Source organism: Elephantulus edwardii, unplaced genomic scaffold (genome assembly GCF_000299155.1).
Source record: "Elephantulus edwardii isolate Elephantulus edwardi_28Jun2011 unplaced genomic scaffold, EleEdw1.0 scaffold00002, whole genome shotgun sequence".
NCBI classification, from domain to species: domain Eukaryota; kingdom Metazoa; phylum Chordata; class Mammalia; order Macroscelidea; family Macroscelididae; genus Elephantulus; species Elephantulus edwardii.
The window spans coordinates 26,799,498-26,807,625 of record NW_006399752.1 but is presented as its reverse complement, the minus strand read 5'-3'; the positions used below and the strand labels follow the sequence as shown (position 1 = coordinate 26,807,625).

The following is an 8,128-nucleotide window of genomic DNA, read 5'->3' as shown; positions in this document are numbered from 1 at the left end:
CCTGTGCCAATCTCATTGCCTCTGACACACCCATCCCGATTACCCCAGTCACTGAATCAATCCACCTCATAGAGGGTCTTCCCCTCCTGCGCTGTTTATTTAATTAATTTAATTAGTTAAACAAAAATACATTGGCCACATTGTTATTTGCCAGGAACTGTTCTAAGGATTGAACAGTTAACACATGTGAATAAGCCAGACATCCTTGTTGTCATTATACATACATTCCACTGGGAGAGGCAGACAAAAAAGTGAACAAATAAACTGGTTGTAGATTGGGGACAGAAGCAGTAGAGCACTATGATAGAAAAATAAGGTCCGAGTATGATGAGAGTTTGACCAGGGAAGACTTCTCTCAAAAGGTTAGCTTTGAAGAAGGAAAATAGCCATGTACAAACTAAAGCAAGAGTTTCTAGGCAAAGGAATGGCAAACTTTGAGATCACTGAGAACTTTGTATGGACGAAGAACTGAAAGAAAAGACTCCTGTGACTAGAGTCTGGTGAATACATCCACCAGTTGGTAATGAAGACCTCAGACAGGCTAAGTAGAAGCTTGGGATGTTGGAAGCAAAGTGTTCAAAAATTCCTTTGTATTTAAGATGTTTCTAAGTCTATTGTGATGTGTCTTTTACAAGTTTTTAGTAAGCCTTTTGTGAATTTTACTTTTATGAATTAGCATCTGACTTGAAAGACTGCTTAGAATTCACATATAAAACAAACCTACACCAACTCACCAAACACTGGGCCAAATAGCAGGATCATGATAAATAGAGAAGAGATTGAGATTTTTAATAATTTCAGGTTTCCTGATTCCACTATCAACACTCTTGGCACCAGCAGTCAGGAAATCAAAAGATGAATTGCATTAGGAAAATCTGCTCTCAGGGACCTCTCCAGAGGTCTGAAGAGCAAGGATGTTGTTAGTCTAGAGGATTAAGATGCACCTGATCCAGGCTGTGGTCTTCACAGTTACTTGCTATGCATCAGAGAGCTGGACAAGGACCAAGGATGACAGAAGAATTTATGCCTTTGAGTTACAGTGCTGTAGAAGAGTATTGAATGTACCGTGGACTACCAAGAAATGAACAGTGTCTGTCCTGGAGAGGTTGAAACCAAGCTGTTCCTTGTATGCAAGGATTTTAAGACTTCATCTCACATACTTTGGGTCCCGTATTTGGAGAAGGAAAGTATGCTTGGAAGAGTGAAGGGATAGCACAGGAGAGGAGGGCCCCGGATATGATAGATTGATATAGTAACTTGGGTAATGGTAGTATGTGTGTCAGAGACAATGAAATTGGCTCTAGATAGAGCAGGGTTCAGAGCTGTTTTGCATAAGGTCACTGAGTCACAAGCGATTTGACAGCACATAACACCACCACCAACAATTCATGCTTCCCCAGCTACCTCTGGAGGGACATTCCTTTCAAGTATAGCTTTTTTGGAAAAGGAGTCTGAACTCCCTCTGTTCTTCATCTCTCCTAAATCAAAGCAATCTGGCCCTAAACTCTTGGGAGCAAGACATTCTTCCTGACTAATAAAGAGTTAGAGACCTCCTCATTTTCAGAATCTGTCACCTGATTAGAATCTCTGTATTGGGTAACATTGTTAAAAGCTCTGCGTTCTTGGAATTTTCTCTCCCTTTGGCTTAACATCAGGCCATGTCAGCCTTGAGGGTCTGATCTATCCTCTCTTTCAACATAAGTGAATCTGTCCTTGGTCCATTTTGTACTCCACACATTTTTCCATGATTTCAATTTTTATCTGTAATCTGGTGACTTAGAGAGGAACACTATAAAGTGCTTGACGTATGGATCTAAGACTGCTAAGATTAAAGTTTTATCTCTAGCAATTACTATACAGTAACTTAGCATAAATTACAAAAGCATTCTGTGCCCCAACTATTTCTCTTGGGATGGCTCCTCAGTTCCATAGACTGAAATAGTAACGTATTTTCTTTTCCTTAACATCTAGTCTTTTACTTTCCCTTCCCCATTTTCATTGTTGTTATGTGTCATTGAGTTGCCTATTACTCTTTGTACAATAGCCCTGAAGTTTGCCCTGTCCTGAGCCAAACTCACCATCTCTGACAGACCTAATCCTATTTCTCTGATCATTAAGTCAATCCATCTCATAAGGATCTTCATCTCCTACACTGTCCATTCACCCTTCCAAGCATGATGTCCTTCTCCAAGGACTGGTTACTCTTGGCCACATGCCCAAAGTATGTGAGACAGTACTTCAAAATTCTTGCCTCCAGGGAACAGCTTGGTTTCACCCTCTCCAGAACAGACCTGTTCTCTTGCAATCCACCATATGTTCAACACTCTTTACCAGCACCACAACTCAAAGACGTCCATTTTCCTATCATCCGTTGTCTAGCTCTCTGATGCATAGCAGACCCCATAACCCACCAGTAGGTGGGAATGAAGAATTCAGCCATTCTTTTCCTTCCTCCTCACTCCTCTGAGGCTCATTATTCAGCTGACTTTTACATGTCATTGATTTCTCCTAAATCAGTTCCTTTTCATGCCTTCCTCCTCACTTCTTGCAGGAGTTTTGTGGTTTGGTGGGGTTTTTAGAATACAATTTGTATACATCTTATTTCATTCATTCACTTTGTGTTTCATAGGATCATTCATATACATTGTATTTTATGACATCAGTCACCATTGATCTATGCCTGCACCCTGTGTTTCAGGCCCTCATTGGCTCCTTCCTGATTCCCCCCCCTGTTCCTTACACCCACAAAAGTCATTCCAGTGATATCTGTACCTATACACATGCTCCACCTCATGCCCCCTCTCCTCTTCCCCTTTTGGACTTGACACACCTTCTAATTATCCTTCCATTTTTACAATAATGGTTATAATGCAGTATTCGTTCTTATGAGACTTAGTTTGTTCACTCAGCACAATGCTCTCTAGACTATCTTGTAGTTATTTTTGGTTTTTCTTTAACTCGGCCATACTTTTGATGGTGGAGGTGTGTCTTTTATAACTGGTTATATTGGAAGCAGGAATGGCATCCACTTCCTAAACAACATTCCTTTGGAAACTATGAACTTTGATAAATGTAGATAGTTACAGAAAAGCTTCAGGCCTTTTGTTCATAGGGTCGCTGTGAATCATGCTCGACTTGAAGGCAATCAACAATAAAGACGACCATTAAGAAAGTCAGTTCCCACTGCAATCCAAGAGGTGCACAGTTCGAATCCACCAGATGCTCTGCTGGAGAAGGAGGAACAATTTCCTCCTGTACTAGTCAGATCTGATTTGATGGTACACACAAAACATAATAAAAAATTAAAAAAAAAAGTCAGTTCCATCTAATAGCACCCACATGTGCCTGAGTAGAATGCCCCAGTAGAGTACATGATATAATCATAGAGCAGATAGATTGTCAGCGCTTTCCTGTCATAGAGTGGTTGGGTGTGTTCAACCTGCCATGCTAATGTATTAGCTTAACTCATTATTATTACGTGCTGTGAGGTTGAAACTGACAGCCGAGCCCCCAGTTGCTTTTCAGAGGCAGTAAATGATATGGAGGAGATTGCCCATCTTTTCTCCACAGAGTGCCTACCGGATTCAAACCATATATCCCTTTTGGTTGCCAGCACAACGTGGTACCACCAAACCACCAGAACTCCCCTGGTAAAATCTCTTTTCTGATACCATTTGCATTTTTGTCATTTCTCTTCAGAACTCCTGATAGCTTGCTCTTTGACTTTTTACTTCTCCTCTCTCAACTCTGTTTCCTATTCTTTGTGCCCTAGTGCACCCAAAGTAATATTCTAAGTTTTAGTTTCCTCATGTATCTTCCCATCCCCAGAGCTGCTAAGTTTGTGTACTGGATATACCATATTCCTTATGTAGTATGTATATAAGGCCTGCCATTCTTCATGCTGAATCCTACACAAAGCTCCAAAACACAAATTTTCTCAGTCCCTTTCATGATTTTACCTATGCTAGTCTGAAAGTGTGTCTGATACAGGCCATGGTCTTCACAATCACCTGTTATGCATCAGAGAGTTGGACAATGACCAAGGAGGATAGAAGGAGAATTGATGCGTTTGAGCTGTGATGCTGGAGAAGAGTATTGAGAATACCCTGGACTGCTAGGAAAACAAACAGATTTGTCCTGGAGAAGGTTAAACTGGGTGGCTCCTTGTAGGCAAGGATTCTGAGGCTCCGTCTAACATACTTTGGACATGTTGTGAGGAGAGACTGGTCCTTAGAGAGGGACATCATGCTTGGGAGGGTGGAGGGACAGCGCAGGAGAGGAAGGCCCTCTATGAGGTGGATTAATTCAGTGACTGGGATAATTGGGATTGGAGTGTCAGAGACAGTGTGATTGGCACAGGACAGAGCGGAGTTTAGGGCTGTTGTACATAGGGTCGCTATGAGTCGCAAGCGACTCGACTGCACATAACATCAACAACAACAACAGTGTACAAGTAGGGAAACAGAAGTTGTATGATGTGCCCAAATTCACACAGGTGGTGGAAGTGCGAAGTCCTGACTTCAAAACCAAAACATGGCACATAACAACAACAACAACAGTCTGAAAGTAGAATACCAGAAGTGTGTCTGCGTTTTAGTAACTATACAGTGGTTTCTGATTATATGGTTCATAACAAGTTATTGCTCATACTGAGAAGAATGTGAATCTCAGGACACTTAATTGTTCCCATGTAAAACCTATACCTGGACCAAGAAGCTGTTGTCCAAACAAAGCAAGGAACACTACGTAGTTTAAAACAAAAAACATAGTGTGTCTGAGCTGTATGTTTTCTCGATACCTATTCAGTCTGTATGAGCAAATCTCTCAAAAAACTGGACTTAAGGCAAAATGTGATACCAGGATTGAAGGAAAACTCATCAAAGCCTGTGTTATGCAGATGGCACAACCTTACTTGCTGACAGTGAGGAGGACTTGCCACACTTGCTTCAGATAAAACATTTCAAAATGGGGTTGTTTTTATAATTTATTCTGCTAAGATTAGTAGCTGACCAGTTATAAGAAATGTTGATTATTTACCTTAATCTTGTTGTGGTATTCAAGTGTTTTATAAATTCTGGATATAAGTCACTTATCTGATATGTCATTACCAAATACTTTTTCCCAGTGAGTGGCTTTCCTTTTTACCCTGTTGGAGAAGTTTTTGGATGTGCATAGGGATTTGATTCTTAGAAGATCCCATTCATCTACTTTATCTTCTCCTGGTTGTAGGTTTTTCATGATACTTCAAAAAAATCTCGCTGCTGCTGTCCAGTAGATCCTGGTTATTGTGACACTGTAGAACAGAGTAGAACTGCCTTATACGGTTTCCAAGCAGACGGCACTTCTTTCTCCCTCAGCTAATGAATTCAAACCACTGACTTTTGTTTGGTTAATAATAGTGATTAGGGAGCACTGGTGGCCTAGTGGCAAGAAGCTATGCACCAATCACAAAGGCACATGGTTCAAATCCACTAGGTGCTCCACAGGAGAAGGATGGGCAGTCTCCTCCCTTGTGATTAACTGCCTCTGAAAACCTGCTGAAGGGTCAGCCATGGGTCAGTTCCAACTTGACGGTACACAACAACAGCAATAGTGATTAGATGATAAGTAATTTATAATAGTGATTAATATTTGTGATTTAGTTTACAGCTTATAAAATGTTTTTACATTGATTTCCTTATACATTTATAAGTGTGAAAAGGATTAAAATGACTTATCTAAAAATGAATGTTAATTAATTTTATTCTCACATTACTTTAGGCTAACAAAAGATAACTCTTTAAATTTACTCTTTAGAAAACCTACCATTTACTGTATTTTAATTTTTAAGGATAATTAAAACTGAATAGAAATCCCTTGTAATTCTGTGGTAGTTGCAGTTGTGTGCTTCTTTAGTGTGGGACTCCCCATGGGTTTTAAAGCAAGGTGGTGGTATTGTCCAAGTGTTTCTAATTAAATGTAAAATTAACAGCTTGTCATTTTGTGGTGGGTTGTTTAATTTGTTTGCCTATTTTCTGGAAAGTTGTTTAATTTGCTAGCAGGAGCCAGAAAGTGGAACCTTTTTATATGTCTGATGAGTTGCTGTTGTCACTTACTCAAGAGTAACTTTTTAAACAATATGGTGCATTGCAAACTTGATGTATAGTAGCACTATCTCGGAAATAATTCAAATGAGAATATTTTAAGTACTTAAAATCAGGAAAATCTAGTAAACAGTACTATAAAGTAATTTGCTCTTTCAACCTTATGAAATTCATTGAAAAGATTAAATGTGACAAAGTCCTCTTTCTGTTTAAAGTGCTTTGTCATTATGAGTTGAAACAAAAGTTTCATTTCATTTCTATGCAGTTGACAGATGAGGAGACCCTAAGCAATTTCGAACCTACAACCTTTTAACTTTATGGTCCTGAGTTTTTCTGCTGGGCTCTAGAAGGATACTATTTGTAGTCCATAGAAGATTCTAGTATGTATTTTAAGGGAATATGTGTCGCTTTGGGGGTCACTCCAGCATTTAGCCTCTTTCCTTAGAAGTCGTCATGTGTAATCTACCTCTTCTTGCTCTATTTGAAAAACTCAAATCAGCCATCTTCTGTCTACCAAGAATTTAAGGCACAGGAATATAGCGTGGACTCCACCAAATAGTCATGCCAACTTTCTAATCTGAAATTATAAAGAAGCAAGAAAAAAGGACAATATTTTCATTTACAGTTGTCATGGCAGCAGTGGTGGCCACCATTTGCAATTCTTGAGTCAATAGTTCCAACAGCAGCATTTAATGGCAGCTGTCCACTTTGTCCTAGTAACCCTATTTATGTAGAATAGAACTACCAGCATACAAGATATTTTTCAGTCTTCATAGAGGCCATTAGCAAGGTCTTTCTTAGACAGAGGTACTGAATAGGTTCAAACCCCTTTTGATTAGCATCTCAACTGAAAGAATGTGTGCTGCTTGTATAAATTTTCTTGTCAGTTTTCTAGTCTTAGTTAGCTGGCCCAGCTTTACTATCTCTTCATTTGTCAGTTTCATTGCTGCTTCAGCATTGCTATCCTCAGCTTCATAAGGACAGAAGCTGTGGGGACCAGTGAAGAAACTGTTGAACAGTCTAGATGTGCATTGATAACCTGGAAAAAGGTAATAGTGAGCAGGGATAGTTAAATTTTAAATATGGAAGGTAGATATTTAAAAGGAGAGGGAAAACTGTTAGACAGTTTGACCTCTAAGATTATGTGATTTACTGAAAAACTGGCAGTTTTAATCCGCCGAGAGGCATCTTGGCAGAAAGACCTGGCCATCTGCTCCCCAAAGGTCACAGCCTTGAAACCTGTGTGGAGTGCTGTTCTCTTCTGGAGCATGTGGGTCACCAGGAGCCAGAATCAACTCATGGTTTGGTTTTATTATCTCTGGTGAAATTATTAAGCATAAAGTATTAGTTGGTATTGTAGTTATGTGCCGTCGAGTTGCCTGCGACTCAGTAGCGACCCTATGTACAGCAGCTCTGAAGGCTGCCCTGAGTCAGTCTCACTGACTCCAACACACTTACCCCCATTGCCCTAGTCACTGTGTCTATCCGCTTCATCCAGGGTCTTACACTCCTGTGCTATCCCTTCACTCTTCTGAGCATGAAACTTATAAAACTTAGGTTAAAAGTGGTTGGTGAAATCATTAACCTTTATTGTGGCTTTAAAAAATACCTGTTTCTGTAGTATCTTTAATGTTAATTTGGTTTTCTTTTAGGAAGATTTGGAGACTGGAGTTCACCTTGACCCTGCTGTCAAGGAAGTTCAGTATAATCCTACCTATGAAACCATGTTTGCTCCTGAGGTAAGAAAATATGTATTATTTTAAGAGTCTGCCTTTTTGCTGAAGTATTTAAATTATACATAGGTTGACAGTGGCTGATACTTGTTTTAAAATATTCATAAAGAAATATACAACTTAAACTTTTGAAAGTTTAGAAACTGGGATGGTGCCCCACCTATGTATAGATATATGATAATGTGGAATTACATCTGTAGAAAAAGACAATTCTTTTATTTTTTTTTTCTCTCTTTTTTTTTTTTTAAATTGGGAAAAACATATTGAGGGTACAGGAGGTGAGGGTTGGGGGCAGAAGGGTGAGGATGGGCC

At 39.5% G+C, this 8,128-nt stretch overlaps 1 protein-coding gene across 1 annotated transcript in view; it reads left to right on the top strand.

Moving 5' to 3' along the window:
• Positions 1-8,128, top strand: part of CDC40 (cell division cycle 40) — a 52,132-nt gene that overhangs the window by 4,458 nt on the left and 39,546 nt on the right. The window contains exon 2 of the mRNA XM_006879160.1: positions 7,736-7,822. Within this exon, the coding sequence (XP_006879222.1) occupies positions 7,736-7,822 (87 nt within the window). The remainder of the gene's footprint in view (positions 1-7,735; positions 7,823-8,128) is intronic.